Source organism: Schistocerca nitens, chromosome 2 (assembly GCF_023898315.1).
Source record: "Schistocerca nitens isolate TAMUIC-IGC-003100 chromosome 2, iqSchNite1.1, whole genome shotgun sequence".
NCBI lineage: Eukaryota > Metazoa > Arthropoda > Insecta > Orthoptera > Acrididae > Schistocerca > Schistocerca nitens.
Window position 1 is genome coordinate 340956946 of NC_064615.1, and position 18615 is coordinate 340975560.

The 18615-nt window shown below is 44.7% G+C and overlaps 1 protein-coding gene across 1 annotated transcript in view; it reads right to left on the reverse strand.

The window, feature by feature from the left end:
* The window catches only part of LOC126236141 (probable imidazolonepropionase), a 195099-nt gene that overhangs the window by 92661 nt on the left and 83823 nt on the right, over positions 1–18615 (reverse strand). The window contains exon 5 of the mRNA XM_049945223.1: positions 1675–1816. Coding sequence (XP_049801180.1) covers positions 1675–1816 — 142 coding nt within the window. The remainder of the gene's footprint in view (positions 1–1674; positions 1817–18615) is intronic.

Consider the following 18615-nt stretch of genomic DNA (forward strand, 5'->3'; position numbering starts at 1 on the left):
ATGTAGGCGTGTAAGAAGGTCGCGTCACATATTTAATTATTTTTAGGACATTTCGGATGCGATTTCATCACTGAAACTTCGAGAACTTATTGTCCATGAGTTCTACTAATAAATAACAAATAAACTGACATTTTCCGTCAATCCCGTGAACGTCCCCCTCTGTTAGTGGAATTCCCATTGCACTCTTAATGCTGCCGCCATTGTTTTTAATTATCTTCCTACAGACACCCGAAGGCGACACTGTGCTGCACACTGCAGCGGACTGTGGCTACAGCGTGGTGGCACGGCGACGTCCAGGACGTTGTATAGGTACACAAGGAAAAGGTCCGACACGCTACGATAAAATATAAAAACCAATGGCAATAAACACTAGCGCGGCCACTGTAAGCGTCGGCAAAGATGTATTTGCTACGCCGGAAGGCGAATGACAAATGATGGAAATTTTGTTCAATTTTTTAGAAGACGCAGTCTTTAGTTCTCGTAGGGAGAAGACGTATTCTTGTGAGAAGTGTGTAGTAGACATTGTGTTATCTGAATAATAATTTTTATGAAAGTATGAAGTGTGACAGTTATTTTTAGTGTAAAACCACGAAAGTTTTTTTTTCTTCCGCGCCTTATGCTAATGTCATTTCACTGTAGATGCCTGCATCTTATGTGGAAGTCCGACAAAAATCAGCAAAAATGAGAAGAACTTATGGCGGAAGAATATATATATATATATATATATATATATATATATATATATATATATATAATTTACGGAAATCTCCACGTATATACAGGGTGTTACAAAAAGGTACGCCCAAAATTTCAGGAAACATTCCTCACACACAAAGAAAGAAAATATGTTATGTGGACATGTGTCCGGAAGCGCTTACTTTCCATGTTAGAGCTCATTTTATTACTTCTCTTCAAATCACATTAGTCATGGAATGGAAACACACAGCAACAGAACGTACCAGCGTGACTTCAAACACTTTGTTAAAGGAAATGTTCAAAATGTCCTCCGTTAGCGAGGATACATGCATCCACCCTCCGTCGCATGGAATCCCTGATGCGCTGATGCAGCCCTGGAGAATGGCGTATTGTATCACAGCCGTCCACAATACGAGCACGAAGAGTCTCTACATTTGGTACCTGGGTTGCGTAGACAAGAGCTTTCAAATGCCCCCATAAATGAAAGTCAAGAGGGTTGAGGTCAGGAGAGCGTGGAGGCCATGGAATTGGTCCGCCTCTACCAATCCATCGGTCACCGAATCTGTTGTTCAGAAGCGTACGAACACTTCGACTGAAATGTACAGGAGCTCCATCGTGCATGAACCACATGTTGTATCGTACTTGTAAAGGCACATGTTCTAGCAGCACAGGTAGAGTATCCCGTATGAAATCATGATAACGTGCTACATTGAGCGTAGGTGGACGAAACTAAAATGAGCTCTAACATGGAAATTAAGCGTTTCCGGACACATGTCCACATAACATCTTTTCTTTATTTGTGCGTGAGGAATGTTTCCTGAAAGTTTGGCCGTACCTTTTTGTAACACCCTGCATAAGACCGAAAGATAATCCATTCGATTCAATTCATTCTCTTCAAAATTTATAAAAATCAAATTTGATACTATTGTAATTAATTTGTATTTGCACAACGTATAGGTAGGAAGGAGTAGGGCTGACCTGGGCACGGCGTGCGCGCCGCAGTAGGTGACACTGAGCTCCAGCGGCAGTTCGCGTCGCGCGCGCTCCAGCAGCCGCAGCAGCCGCAGCTCGGCCGCCGCCTCCAGGCCGTAACCCGACTTCACCTCCGCCAACGTCGTCCCTGCATGCGGGCACACGACAAATTACTCACAGCGGAACAAAGCGCGTTTACAGTCGACGTTGTGGTCATTAGCAACTGGTCTCGTTTGTCGAAGGTACACTACTGGCCTTTAAAATTGCTACACCATGAAGATGACGTGCTACAGACGCGAAATTTAACCGACAGGAAGAAGATGCTGTGATATGCAAATGATTAGCTTTTCAGAGCATTCACACAAGGTTGGCGCCGCTGGCGACACCTACAACGTGCTGACATGAGGAAAGTTTCCAACCGATTTCTCATACACAAACAGCTGTTGACTGGCGTTTCATGGTGAAACGTTGTGATGCCTCGTGTAAGGAGGAGAAATGCGTGCCATCACGTTTCCGACTTTGACAAAGGTCGGATTGTAGCCTATCGCGATTGCGGTTTATCGTATGGCGACATTGCTGCTCGCGTTGATCGAGATCCAATGACTGTTAGCAGAATATGGAATCGGTGGGTTCAGGAGGGTAATACGGAACGCCGTTCTGGATCCCAACGGCCTCGTATCACTAGTTGTCGAGATGAAAAGCATCATATCCGCATGGCTGTTACGGATCGTGCAGCCACGTCTCGATCCCTGAGTCAACAGATGGGGACGTTTGCAAGACAACAACCATCTACACGAACAGATCGACGACGTTTGCAGCAGCATGGACTATCAGCTCGGAGACCGTGGCTGCGGTTACCCTTGACGCTGCATCACAGACAGGAGCGCCTGCGATGGTGTACTCAACGACGAACCCGGGTGCACGAATGACAAAACGTCATTTTTTCGTATGAATCCAGGTTCTGTTTTTCAGCTTCATGATGGTCGCATCCGCGTTTGGCGACATCGCAGTGAACGCACACTGGAAGCGTGTATTCGTCATCGCCATACTGGCGTATCACCCGGCGTGATGGTATGGGGTGCCATTGGTTACACGTCTCGGTCACCTCTTGTTCGCACTGACGGCACTTTACACTGGACGTTACATTTCAGATGTCTTACGACCCGTGGCTCTACCCTTCATTCGACCCCTGCGAAACCCTACATTTCAGCAGGATAATGCACGACTGCATGTTGCAGGTCCTGTACGGGCGTTTCTGGATCCAGAAAATGTCGATTGCTGCCCTTTGCCAGCACATTCTCCAGATCTCTAACCAACTGAAAACGTCTGGTCAATGGTGGCCGAGCAACTGGCTCGTCACAATACACCACTCTTGATAAACTGTGGTATCGTGTTGAAGCTGCATGGGCAGCTGTACCTGTACACGCCATCCAAGCTCAGTTTTACTCCATGCCCAGGCGTATAAAGGCCGTTATTACGGACAGAGGTGGTTGTTCTGGGTACAGATTTTTCAGGATCTATGCACCCAAATTGCGTGAAAAGGTAATCACATGTCACTTCTAGTATAATATATTTGTCCATTGAATACCCGTTAATCATCTGCTTTTCTTCTTGGTGTGCCAATTTTAATGGCCAGTAGTGTAATATACTGAGATGACAAAAGTCATGGGACACCTTCTACTATTATGTCGAAACTCCTTTTTACCGGTGCAGTGCAGCATTTCAGACTCAAGTCACTGGAAGTCTCCTGAAGAAATACTGAGTTATGCTGCCTCTGTACCCGTCTGTAACTGCGGAAGTGTTGCAGGTGAAGGTCTGTGTGGACGAACTGACGTCTCGATTATGTCCCATAAATGTTCGATGGGATTCGTCTCGGGCGATCTAGGTGGCCAGACCATTCTCTAGAACTGACCAGAATGTTCTTCAAACCAATTTCGAACGGTTGTGCTCCGGAGACGTGGCGCATCGTCATCCACAAAAATTCCATCGTTGTACGGGACAAGAAGTCCGTGAATGGCTGCAGATGGTCTCCATGTAGGCGAACATAACCATCTGCAGTCCGTGATAGGTTCGGTTGGACAGGAGGAGCCAGTTCGTTTCATGTAAAGACAGCGCAGCGCACACCATTGAGGAGCAACAGCTAGCTTGCACAGGGCCTTGTTGACAACTTGGGTCCATGGCTTCGTGGGGTCTGCGCCACACTCGAATCCTACCATCAGTTCTTACCAGCTGAAATCGGCACTCATCTGACCAGTCCACTGTTTTCCACTCGTCTACGGTGTGGTATCGATAGCTACGATGCCACGGCGTAGGTACAGATTCTTAGGTTGGCACTTCGACCATAGATACTAGGAGACTGGCCTTCTGTGCAGAAGCTATAGGGCTGGTGGTGGCTCCAACATAAACCACGTGACTGTTGGCAAAACGTGGCGGGATTTCAAATCAGCGGTCTGCCATCCTATGTTTGTATCGTATTTTACCCACATTTCTCAATTGACTTCCAAACGCTTCCAACAAAAATTACTTTTTTATTTGCGAAAAATTATGTCAGAACTACATTTGACCTGGATTTCTTCACAGTATCATTTATAAAACCTAACAAATACATCGAACGTCCCTCTGGTGGGCAGCGGGACGAAATTACTGTAAACTATCAATTAAAGTAAAATGTCGCTAAAATTCTTTTAAATAGTAAGAGTGGGCTCCTGTCAAAACTTTAAATATTGGATTCGCCGCGTTTTGAGCTCTAGTCACTTATAAAAGAAAATGAGATATGGGAATTATGTCAACTATAGGTGCCAAAATTGTCGACTTTAGGAGCAGGTCCATTTTAGAGTATCAATTTTAGGTGCACTTCAAAGGTTCAGTTCCAACTATTTTTACAAAAGTTTAGACTATCAGTTTAAAAAAAGATGATATTTTAGATGAAAGGTGAGAAAATAATTTTGGAGCCTACATTTATTTAATAGTATTAGAAGGTAGAAAAAAATTCTCTTCATGTGTCGACTATAGGTGCTCTTACCTTATTATAATCTCACTTATATATACAAAAAGGCACGTATGTGCAGATGGCTTAAAGTTTTTCCGTTTCAGGGCCTGTATCCAAAGCTGCCTTCGGTTTTCATCCTTAGGGAACCTGAGTAGGAACGAGAAACAGTTATACTTACTTCTGTAACCGAATTATCACAGATACTTTCCAAAATGTAATATGAGTCTGACTTTACAGGCATCACTTTCAACGCTTTAATTTACGTGATACTCTATTTCAAGTGTAAAAAACATATAAAAGTCACTTCAGCAGATTTCAATAAACGCATCTGCACTATCATAGAAACACACGTGAAATGTAACGGCATTTCCCCCGACAAAACGCTGACTACAGCCATAAGCGCAACACGAAACAACCATGTTTTGCCAATATTCACGTGACTTTAGCCCAGAGATGTTGGAGCCACGAAAATGACGTCAGGGCTAGTCTATTATATTTATGGTCGAAGGGTTGGCACTACGACACCGACACCGACGACAGCGCCCTCTAGCCGGCGCTGTCCAGCTCTACGAGCGCCGCTGCAGATTCTGCCCATTTCATAAAGAGCAGACGGCCTGGAAACATCGCTTCAACTTCAGAGGGTGTTGGCTTGCTGTTGAGACTTTGTACTACTTACGACGGGAATACGGTTTCGCACCTACGTGCTTATAATTGGAAAGTTATGTAACCATTTATTAACTTGTTTTTGCCTATAGTAAACATCTATAATTTTACACGCAGTACCGAAGTGTTTTACCTCTCCTGTTCCTACTCGCTTGCGTCATTCGGCCAACCTTTTAGTTTTCAGGAGCAGACCCACGCGCCGCCTTCCAGACGGGATACAAAATAGTGTCCAACCGATATGCAAGGAGCCCAGGAGAGGCGCTGCATCCCGTGTCGTGCTGTTAGCAAAAGCACTCGCATCGGTCGACTGATGCCATAACCTATTAACGACAAATTTTGCCGCACTGTCCTAACGGATATGTTCGTTGTACGTCCCACAGATTTCTGTAGTTATTTCACACAGTGTTGGTTGTCTGTTAGCACTGGCAACTCTGCGCAAACGCTGCTGCTCTCGGTCGTTAAGTGAAGATCATCAGCTACTGTGTCGACTGTGGTGAAAGGTAATCACTGTGTAAGTTGGTGTTCTCGGCACATTCTTGACATTGTGGATCTCGGATTACTGAATTCCCTAACGGTTTCCGAAACGGAAAATCCCATGACTCTAGTTGCAACTACCATTCCGTGATCAAAGTCTGCTAATTCCAGTCGTGCGGTCATAATCACGTCGGATACTTTTCCACGTGAATTACCTGATAACAAATGACAGCTCCGCCAATGCATTGTCCTTTCACACATTGTGTGCGCGATACTACCGCCATCTCTATATATGGATGTCGCTATGTCACCTCCTAGTACTAAGAATAGAAAAGCTGAGTGAAACCAGCGCCAAACCACAACGAAATTCAGTTCAGACTCAGATATACACTACTGCGCCAAAATACACTGGCGTGCAAAACTTAAGGGGCTAAACCACAGCAACTGTCGATTTTGGAACTGATATTCATGCCTTTTTTTTTCAATAAAATAACAAACAAATTACAAAACTGACTTTACACCTTTACTGTACGCCCTTAAGAGTTTATTACGTATTTTGTTAAGCAAAGAAGTTGCAACCAGAGGACCACTACACGACATCGACGAAAGGATTCGTCGACTGCGAGGGTGGTTGGTGGGAACTCTGCACGCCACATTTTTCAACCTGGAAAACAATTTCAAAAACTGCTTTGAAACTGATGAGATCGTCTAACTTAGTACGTAGAGATATTTTTAAAAAACATGGTTTGTAACCAAATGGCGGAATTCTGAAATGAAAGTAAAGTTTTCCGACAAAAAAGTCGTTATAAAAACGTGCAGCAGAAATCTAAATTAAAATGTATCGCAAGAATCTTACGTACCATACCACAATAGAAAAATCGACGACTCACAAGTTACAAAAAAGAATAATGTAACTGCGTCTATATTTCATGATTTATAGTTCCCGCCAACTTGAAAAATGTTGTTTCGAAAAAACAAACGTTAGATGTTTCAACTTGCGTTTTTAATAGCGAAAATTAAAAAAAACTTTAAACGGCATTGCCAGCACCATACAGTTGGTCTTTTTATTCGCCAGTGTCGAAACACTCTCATTTTGACGAAATTATATCCATTAACTGGCTTCCACTTACCTATCAACGCGTTTTTTGTACGATTGGGATAACATTTCGACCTTTTTCTATCCGCATAAGTAAGTTTGATTGTCATTTTCAAACACTCCCGTTTTGCTTCGTATGAAAAAAAGCGAAATCATAAGTTAAGCACACGCAAGACAAGCTCTTGCTTTCAGACTGTTTACCATGAACGAATTATATTACCAAGATCAATCTTGTTGAGGACAGTATCTTAGTTGATACTGACGCCCTCTGTGGTATATCCAAAAGTAACAAGGCTCCTATTCCGTCAGGAACTATCACAACATCACATCGGTTGCATTCGAGTGCTCTAACGTGCCAGATCCCCAAACAGTAAAACGCATTTTTAACATATTTTAACGTTTGTGGCACTCTTTACACGAATGAATCGTAAAAATAGACTATAAGGAACTTTTTATGTCAATAAAAAATTGGGCTCAAAACAATTTCTACCCCAGTCTACGCTTTTAAGGACCCATGTAACTTTCACACGATGTTTCACTGCCAAGTAACACACCTCGATGAAACTTGTACCAAATGTTCCGGGGTAAGTCAAGCGCCGGCATGCCAGGCGGGAACGTTAGAGCAGAGAGAGGGCTGTGAGGCGACGTCAGCCAATACCAAGCTGACGGACCCCCCTCCAGGACGACAATACGACGGCAGCGCCGTATACACTAACAAGGGAATGGTCAGACTTGTCATGCCGAAACAAGTATTGCTTTTTTTAGCACTGTTATTTAACTGTGCAAAAGGTCCGTATGCCATATTGTAGCTGCTGACATGAACTGGAAGTCACCTAAAAATATCACGAACATGGCTGTTTCCTGCTTGGCGCTTGCAGTGACGGCTGGCCACCCCTGGAAATGGCGAGTCGCGAGCGTTGTGCGCATGGTCGGGAAGTGCGGCCGTCTTATCGCGGCGTTCACTAAAGAGGACTATCGCTGCACGGTTTTGGTGGAAAGGGAAACGAATATTCGTTTCTTTGGCATGCACGTCCTTTTAATTTCTGGTACGTATTTCGAAACATACCGTCCTGAAACTGGTTAGAGATGTGAAAGATGTTCTGTACATGTTCATCTATACTCCGCAAGCCACTTTACGGTGAACATTCAATCTCCCCTCACAGGTGATGGCGAACCCTGTAAATGTTTTGCTGCTTGCCATGGAGATATGACACATGAAGGAATCGACAGAAAACACGCGTGAAGACTATGTGTTGTGCGACATGGTTGCTAAACTTCTAGACGAGCATGTAAATGGTGCAGACATGTCGCTAGAAACAATTGAAACACTCGATATTGCAGACTGTGAATCTACAGACGGCGAAGACACCGACGAAAGTTGCACTCATGAAGACTCTTCGAGTGATAGTGCCACGTACCATCATCAATTATCTCCGAAAGTAACACCAGCAACTACAATTACCTTATCAGACAAAGAAAAAGCGGTGACGTATTGGTTGAACGAAAGTGGTGAGAAACGCCTACGTGTCAGTACTGTTCAAAATAAGTATGTTTTGTCCGTTCTGAACGTGAATTGTGTAGATGGAAAAAGGAAGTCGCTGGACGACGTAAGAGTCGACTGGAAATTGCGACGGAGATAAATGCGCGACTTTTTGAGCTATTTACCGATGCCAGACAACAGTCATTTAGTGTCAGCGATACAACTTTGCGTGATTGGACGTTAGCGATTGCCAACGCGATAGGCGCTAAAGAATTTACGGCTTCTCAAAGTTGGATTAATAGCTTCAAAAGATCACATACAATTGTGGCAAGGAAAATAACAAAATTTGTATCGAGAAACAGGTCGGAAAATGAAGTGATACAAATCGAAATGGTAGAAGCTTTTCTTACGAATGCAAAAAATAAGATCGCTAGTTTTGCCGGCCGAAGTGGCCGCGCGGTTCTGGCGCTGCAGTCTGGAACCGCAAGACCGCTACGATCGCAGGTTCGAATCCTGCCTCGGGCATGGATGTGTGTGATGTCCTTAGGTTAGTTAGGTTTAACTAGTTCTAAGTTCTAGGGGACCAATGACCTCAGCAGTTGAGTCCCATAGTGCTCAGAGCCATTTGAACCATCGCTAGTTTTAGTGAATTGTACGTGTACAATGCAGATCAGTCAGGTTTTCAAAAAGAAATGCGTGCGAAAAGAACAGTGTCATTCAAAGGGGAAAAACATATTGAGGCGATTGCGCAGTCCACGACTGCACTCACCCATTCATACACTATAATGCCCATAATTAGTCTGGATGGTTCATTGCTGCGTAAACTATACGTGTGTCTTCAAGAACCAACTGGACGTTTTGGACCACGCGTCGACAGAACAATGTTCTACGCAAACAATCTTGTGGTAGACGCATCGAAGTCTGGAAAAATGGGAAATGAAAACGTTACACTTATCATGCGTCATGCTTTTCTTCCGTTCTGCGGGAACAAATCTCTTCTCCTTCTAGATTCGTGGTCAGGTCATAAAAGGTCTGATTCATTAAAAGCTGTATTTCGAGCCCACCCTGACAAAGAAGTAGAGATACTTCAGATTCCACCCGGCACGACGAACGTAATTCAAATTTTAGACAGAGAATTTTTCCGTCAGTGGAAGGCATTTTACAGAAAACTAACAGAGAAAATTATTGTGTGCAGATCACTGCAATTTCCTGTCTATCACCGTCACAATATTCTCAAGCTGCAATCAGTAGTACATTATCAATTTCCCTCCCCACGGTTTCAGAATTTGATTAAATATGCGTGGCACTCCTCGAAATATACTGATCCTAAGCCTGATTCATTCCTAACACCAACCCAGTTTTGTCTACGGACATCTAACAACGTCTGTGATTCGCAGGGCTGTCATATGTCGTCTTTGCTTGTATGTTCTTGGTGCACAAAAACCTATGTTTTGAACATTGTATCATTATTTCGCATTTTTGCGGTAATTACTAGAAATAAAATTTGGACGTGTTCAAAATGGTTCAAATGGCTCTGAGCACTATGGGACTTAACAGCTATGGTCATCAGTCCCCTAGAACTTAGAACTACTTAAACCTAACTAACCTAAGGACAGCACACAATACCCAGCCATCACGAGGCAGAGAAAATCCCTGACCCCGCCGGGAATCGAACCCGGGAACCCGGGCGTGGGAAGCGAGAACGCTACCGCACGACCACGAGATGCGGGCCACGTGTTCTAAACCGTATATTTATTTGTGTCTATTTCATAGCTATTTGGAAAGAATGTTGTGGATAACATATCAGCCATATTTGTCAACGAATGTTTAATTATCATACGATCGCTTTCACTGGGGGGAATCAACTCTGTCACTGCTATGGCAAGAGAGCTGCGCGTGGCTGACGCCACCTTGTCCCTACATGGCGCCGGTATAACGTAGCGGGAGAGGTCAGGCAGTTATAAGCGCGGGACCATGCGTCAATAATGTCGTACTTCATAAAATTGTTTACAGACTTCCAGGTCATGTCAGCAGCTAAAATTCTGCATACAGACTTCTTGCAATGTTAACTCACTATGGTAAAAAAAGCAACACGGGTTTCGACATGACAAGTCTGACCATTCCCTTGTAAGACGACACAAGCGCCGCGTTGCCTGGCCACGGCCCCAGTTCTAAGAGTTCCACAGCAGCGAGTTCAAGAACATCAAGACTAGCCATTTCGCTTATGCTATGTAGCATTGTATATACTGAAGGGATTTCTTGTTTGCATGTCGCCCTTTGCTTGTGACACACCATTGTAAATTCTCAAACCTAAGTACTGTCATTTATTTTCTGTAAATAAAATTCATTAATACGATTTAATCACATAGCTAATGAGGAGGTATTCAATAGAATTGGGGAGAAGAGAAATTTGTGGCACAACTTGACTAGAAGAAGGGATCGCTTCGTAGGACATATTCTGAGGATCACCAATGTAGTATTGGAGGGCAGCGTGGAGGGTAAAAATCATAGAGGGAGACCAAGAGATGAATACACTAAACGGATTCAGAAGGATGTAGGTTGCAGTAGCTACTGGGAGATGAAGAAGCTTGCACAGGATAGAGTAGCATGGAGAGCTGCATCAAACCAGTCTCTGGACTGCAGACCACAACAACAACAACGCGATTTGCTTGAACTGTTGTCTAGCGATCCTAGAAATAAGATTTACTAAGCACCTCATATTTGACGAGTAGGCTGGATACAACACCATATGTAGGAAGAGCTTCTAAAGTGTAATACAGAAAGTAACTGAAACAAATACGCAATGAGACTAGCAGAAATATCACATTTATTCAAAGACAATAATTACACTGAAATCACCGTGAATCATGATGGTCTCCTGGACATTACAAAAGGCGGGACATGATTCTTAATGGAGTGTCTGATCACAATGGACGGCAGTGCATGCTCTGGAAATTGCCATGCTGGCCACAAGACTGGTAAAGAATTCTTGTGGTGGGGCGTATCATTCCTCCACCAGCGCCAATCACAACTGCTTGATGTTCGTTAGAGCACGTGGACGTGCTACAATAAGCCTTGCCAATGCATCCCATGCGTACTCGAAGGGATTTAAGTCAGGGGAACTGGCAGGCCACTCCTTTCACCGAATATCCTCTTGTTCCAAGGGCTCCTAACCCTGCACTGCACGTTGTCGTCGCACATAGTCAACCATGAAAATTGGCCAAGGCCGAGGAGGACTCGCAAATTGAATGTTCCATACAAACCTAACCATGTATATAAATAATTCATTCATCCCGGGAATCGAAAATTTCTACAATTTTTGCCTGTTATCGATATCGATACTGGTAAAATATCGATCATGGGAATTCCAAGAACACATCAAAATCTCTACAATAGTTTCTGAAACTAGTCCGGACACAACAAAAAGAAGCGAGCAGGGGACTTCAGTTTATATAGGGTGGTCCACTGATAGTGACAGGGCCAAATATCCCACGAAATAAGCGTCAAACGAAAAAACTACAAAGAACGAAACTTGTCTAGCTTGAAGGGGGAAACCAGATGGCGCCGTGGTTGGCCCGCTAAATGGCGCTGCCATAGGTCAAACGGATATCAACCGCGTTTTTTTAATATAGGAACCCCCATTTTTTATTACATATTAGTGTAGAACGTAAAGAAATATGAATGTTTTAGTTGGACCACTTTTTTCGCTTTGTGATAGATGGCGCTGTAATAGTCACAAACATATGGCTCACAATTTTAGACGAACAGTTGGTAACAGGTAGGTACGTTTGAACATCGCGGTTCGATCGCGTCCGCATTGTTACTTTGTGCCAGGAAGGGCTCTTAACAAGGGAAGTGTCCAGGCGTCTCGGAGTGAACTAAAGCGATGTTGTTCGGACATGGAGGAGATACAGAGAGACAGGAACAGTCGATGTCATGCCTTGGTCAGGACTCCCAAGGACTACTGCTGCAGTGGATGACCGCTACCTACGGATTATGGCTCGGTGGAACCCTGGCAGCAACGCCACCATGTTGAATAATGCTTTTCGCGCAGCCACAGGACGTCGTGTTACGACTCAAACTGTACCCAATAGACTGCGTGATGCGTAACTTCACTCCCGACCTCCACGGCGAGGTCTATCTTTGCAACCACGACACCACGCAGCGCGGTACAGATGGACCTAATAACATGCCTTATGGACCACACAGGACTGGCATCACGTTCTCTTCGCCGATGAGTATCACATATGCCTTCAACCAGACAATCGTCGGAGACGTGTTTGGAGGCAACCCGGTCAGGCTGAACGCCTTAGATACACTGTCCAGCGAATGCAGCATGGTGGAGGTTCCCTGCTGTTCTGGGGTGGCCTCATGCGGGTCGACGTACGTCGCTGGTGGTCATGGAAGGTGCCGTAACGGCTGCACGATACGTGAATGCCATCCTCTGACCAATAGTGCAACCATATCCGCAGCATATTGGTGAGGCATTCGTCTTCATCGACGACAATTCGCGCCCCCATCGTGCACATTTTGTGAATGACTTCCTTCAGGATAACGACATTGCTCGAATAGAGTGGCCAGCATGTCCTCCAAGCATGAACCCTATCGAACATGCCTGGGATAGATTAAAAAGGGCTGTTCATGGACGACGTGACCCACCAACCACTCTGAGGAATCTACGCTGAATCGCCGTTGAGGTGTGGGACAATCTCGACCAACAGTGCCTTGATGAACTTGTGGATAGAATGCCACGACGAATACAGGCATGCATCTGTGCAAGGGGACGTCGTACTGGGTATTAGAGGTACCGGTGTGTACGGCAATCTGGACCACCACCTCTGAAGGCGTCGCTGTATGGTGGTACAACATGCAATGTGTGGTTTTCATGAGCAATAAAAAGGGTGGAAATGATGTTTATGTTGATCTCTATTCCAGTTGTCTCTACAGGTTCCGGAACTCTCGGAACTGAGGTGATGCAAAACTTTTTTTTAATGTGCGTATGTGATTTTACTTTAACTATTGTCTAAACTATTATGTTGATTATAATTAAGATTCTTTTGACTTCTTCAGTAATATTACACGCTGACCAAAAAAAAAAAAAATCGCAACACCGAGAAGGAGCTGTGCACATAAACTAAAGTTCCCAAAATTTCCAAAAATCGATGTGAGTAGCAGTTAGCACGCTGGATCTGCCTATGAGCGGAGCGGAGTTCAAGTAGAGAATTAGGTTTTCCGTAGTTTCTCTAAACCGCTTCAGGCAAATGTCGGGACGTTTCTTTTGACAAGGACACAGACTATTTCCTTCCCACTATTCCTCTATCTGAGCTTCAGTTTCAACTTCGTCCTGTGATGTAGCGTATGAACGGGAAGAATGAGACGGTAATTTTTAATGACAAATGGTGCAAGGACTGATGATGAAAACAAATTGTTATGGAAATCTGTAATTACGTTGTATAAAGGTGTAAGATACACTGACGAAAAAATCGCAAACCCAAAAAATAATTAATTAAGAGTACTGAAATTTCGGGAATTCATTCGTCTAGGTAACATATTTAAATGATTAACATTGCAAGATCACAGGTTAATGTAAACACGAGATAAGTCATCGCAGACGTGAAATGCTGGTACATTAATAACCGGTATAACCGCCAGAATTGTGAATACAAGCACGCAAACGTGCACGCATTGTGTTGAACAGGTGCCGGATGTCAGATTTTGTGGTGGAGTTCCATGTCTGTTGCATTTGTTTGGTCAATACAGGGACGGTTAGTGCTAGATGCGGATGACGCTGGAGTTGTCCAATGATGTCTCGTATGTACTCGATTGGAGACAGATCAGGTGATGGAGCAAGCCAAGGCAACATGACGACACTCTTTAGAGTGTATTGGATTACAACAGCAGTATGTGGGCGAGCGTTATCCTGTTGGAAAACACCGCGTGAAATGCTGTTCATAAATGGCACCACAACAGGTCCAATCACCAGACTGACGAACCGTTTTGCAGTCATGGTGTGTGGGGTAACCACGAGAGTGTTCCTGCTGTCATACGAAATCGCACTCGAGACCAGATTTAGGTCGAATGTGTCTAGCACGCAGACAGGTTGATTGCAGGTCTTTAACTGGTCTCCTTCTAACCAACACAGTGCCATCACTGGCACTGAGGCAGAACCAGCTTTCATCAGAAAACACAACAGACCTCCACCCTTCCTTCAATGAGCTCTCGCTTGGCACAACTGAAGTCGCAAATGGAGGAGGTTTGGGGTCATTGGAATGTACGCTAAAGAGCGTCTGGGTCAGAGGTGTCCATGAAGCGACCGATTTTAAGAGTTCGTTATGTCACTGTGGTGGCAGCTATTGCTCAAATTGCTGCTCCAGATGCAGTACGATGTGACAGAGCCATACGCCGAACACGATGATCTTCCCTCTTGGTAGTGCCACGTGACCGTCGGGAACCAGGTCTTCTTACGACCGTACATTCTACATCTACATCTACATCTACATATATACTCCGCTAGCCACCAAGCGGTGTGTGGCGGAGAGCACAATTCGCGCCAAAGTCATATTTCCCCCCCCTCTGTTGCACTCGCGGATCGTGCGGGGGAAAAACGACTGAACGCCTCAGAACGAGCTCTTATTTCCTTTATCTTTGAAAGATGATCATTACGCAAGTTGTTGGTAATAATATATGCTCTACATCCTCGGCCAAGATTGGATTTCGGAATTTAGTGAGCAACCCCTTCTGTTTAGCGCGTCGTCTATCTGCAAGTGTGTCCCACTCCAAACTTTCTATGAGACTTGTAACGCTCTCGCGATGACTAAATGTACCAGTCACGAATCTTACCGCTCTTCTTTGGACCTTCTCAATCTCTTGAATCAGATCCAACTGGTAAGGGTCCCATACAGACGAACTAACGTATTGTAAGCTATTTACTTTGTTGAAGGACTGCATCGCTTCAGGGTTCTACCAATAAACCTCAATCTAGAGTTCGCCTTACATTCTCGTGACCACCGCTGCCAGCAATCATGTACAGTGGCTGCATGCCTGCAAGTTTTTCTGCAATATCGCAGAAGAAATATCTAGCTCCCCGTAGCTCTGTTACACGACCTCGTTCAAACTCAGTGAGGTGTTGATAATTGCGTCTTTATCGCTTTAAAGACATTCTTGATTAATATCAACTGACCATGTCCAATCTCAAAGGTAACTAATGCTTACGACTGTTACAGCGTGTATTTAAAGCGAAACTGATTTGCATCGTCATAGTGGAGCTACTAGCGCCACTCTTATGCGACTGGCGCGGACTTCGAATAGACGTCATCTTCCAGATCTAAGAGCACGCTTACCGACTTAAGTTTAGGCGCACAACTCCTTCTCGGTGTTGCGATTTATGTTTTCGTCAGTGTGTAATATCACTGAAGAAGTCAAAAGAATCTTAATTAAAATGAACATTTTCGATATTCTTTTATCGTATGTATTTATTCTGTGTTCTCGGAAGAGCTGTACGTTAAGTAACGCCTGTCTGAATAATTCGTGACAAACTGTGTGTATTTCATTGCAATACAGGGTAAAGCAAAGAGATGTTAACATTAAATGGGCAAGCTCTTTTAGTTTTTTCGCAGATTGAACCATTGCGTCCCGATATTTCATTGAGGGACGAAGGAAGACCAAGTGCCTGGGTGGAGGTCTTTCAGCCCCTGAGCATCGCACAAGAAAAATCAAGGCCTGGAGCGGACGGGATGCACCATCGCGCCTGACAATTGGTACGACCCACGAAAAGTTTTGTAAGGACCGAGTCCGTTCAAGACGATTACAAGGAAACTATCGGTAGAAAGAGATCTGCCCGAACTGAAGAGAATATAAGAGAATATCAGCCTCGTCCAACGAGCAATGGTATACAGCCCAACCACGTCCTCTCGAGACTTTCTCTAGAGACTAACATTTCTCAAAGATCAGTGGTTAGAATTTTGCGCCATGATTTAGGAATGAAGCCATACCAGTTGCAGGTTGTGCAGCAGCTCACAGCTACAGATAAGGAAGCACGTGTGAGTGCTGCACAAATTATCTCGGAAATAGCGCACGTTGAGCCTGTCATTGTGTTAATGTTTTCTGACAAAGCAACATCCCACGTTCTGAGCGTGTGGGGTTCTTCTGCGCAACGGATTAATCTGAGATGTACCCTTTACCCTGTGGATCCTGCAAGACGCAATTTCCACCCCCACACTACTACAGAAGTCAGACAGAAGCTCCTAACGTTCTAAAGAGAAATGCCTGAAAAACTTTCAGCAATAAATATCTTCTGGAGTCGTCCGCTGTAAGGAGATGACACAAAAATTCACAAACTTCTTTACGTAACTAGTGGGATACTTGGGTACTGGAGTAGTGCTAGTTAGTGTAAGAAAAACATGGAACTAACGAAAGTTATCATTTATTTTGCAAAAATTCTGAGAAACCACAATGACACCTTTAGTTATGAATTGAACAAGTTATATCCTGGTTCTTTTCGGAATGTGAAGTTACCTTTCAAGGATAAGATTCGCTAATGAAATTTCTATACAAAGTTTAAGATGCTTGTTGCCTTGGCAGAATGGCTGAGAGGTGCGCCTACTCAACTTGAATAATTATCCTTTAGAATGTTGCTAGGTACGGTCGAGGCTGTCGCGTTTGAAATGCAGTGAAGTGTATTGTTGTGGGGGAAATATGGCGCTCGCAATAGCTGTAGCGCAGAATGCCATAAGCTGCGATGACTGCTGTCTGCGCTGCTCGCTGCTGACAAATGAGATAACTCTCGTTCTATCTGGATTGACCTTCGCCAATCAAACTCTCCCTATGCCTTGGTGAAGTCAAGGATTCCAATTCGCCCCTAGTCTATTGGTGTGGTACACCAGTCAGATAACCAGTCCACTGCGATGCCACTCAAAATTCGCTCGCAGGCGTTTAACTATAACTCTGTCCGTTCACACCGCACAATAAGTGAGTCGGCCAACACAGTGAACAACGCTTAATCGCAAGGACTCAATATAGAGTAGCACTTCGATTCGCTCTCGACAGTGGTGCTCTCCCAGTGAAGTACTGAGGAGAGACTTGTTCCTCGCTCGTTCGAGTACACATACGAGCGCGCACGCTATCGTTACGTGTTCTCACTCCAAGAGCGACAACGGAACAGCGCCTCTCCACGCCAGACGTGAAGGGGTATATCTTTCGGTCTCTTCCATTATTCCTTCAGCTCAAGGCGTCAGAAATATCGTCTGCCAATCAGCATTGCTCTTCTAAAACGGGAGAATGACGTTTCGTTTAAGGCGACCAATCCGGAAACTTGTAGCTTTGGCGTTTGGCGTTTGCTGTCTCCCTGTGAAAATCTCTGAAACTGCGTGCTATGTGTAAAGAATGCGTAGGCTGGCCGCTCCCACACAATGTAGCGGAATTTGCTTTTAAGCCGAACACGGGGTTGTTCCCTCTTTCCACTCGGGCCCACGCTGTCCGCTACAAGCGGTCGCCGGCCGACATGGGCTGGGTCTTCCTCTGAAGGGCCTGGCGTCCCGTTGTGCGGCATCTCACCTGAACTAAAAGCCTCTGTGACCGTCGTGTCTGGAATGTATGTGTGCGCGCCAGCCTTGAGTATTTCAACCACGGTGTGCTCACTTGTCAATTGCATATCGTTTACATGAATTCATACAACATTGACTTTATCTTCTTTATCTTATCGAGTTTGGGTTCGAATGAAGCGTCTTGATGTGCAGAATATGATTGTGAGGGCGGAATATGTAAGCAATGAAGGTCAGGAGATCACGACGTCTTACAACGTGAACGGTCGTGTGAACAAGCAGAGCTGTGTGATCTGGGAGACCGAGCACCCCTGGAAGTTGGAAAGCACATGCAGGAGTCCCCAGGGTTAACGCCTGGTGTGCAGCGAGCAAATATGGAGTGACTGGACCTTTCTTTTCTGAAAAACAAACCGCCAGGGGAAAGAATTGTCGTACCATGCTCAGCACTTTGATGGAGGAGATCGCGCCTCTTGCCATTTTCCAGTGAGAGTACTTTCACCGAGACGGTGCCCTTTCCCATTACAATCAAATGGTTCGGGATTATCTGAATGACACGTTCTGTAAGCGTTGGACAGGTAGCGGCGGTCCTCTCCCATGGTCAGCACGTTCGTCCAACCTGACGCCACGCGATTTTTGGCTGTAGGGCGCGGTCAAGGACAGTATCTCTGCCGGCAAACCTAGCAACTTGGACGATTTGAAGCACCGC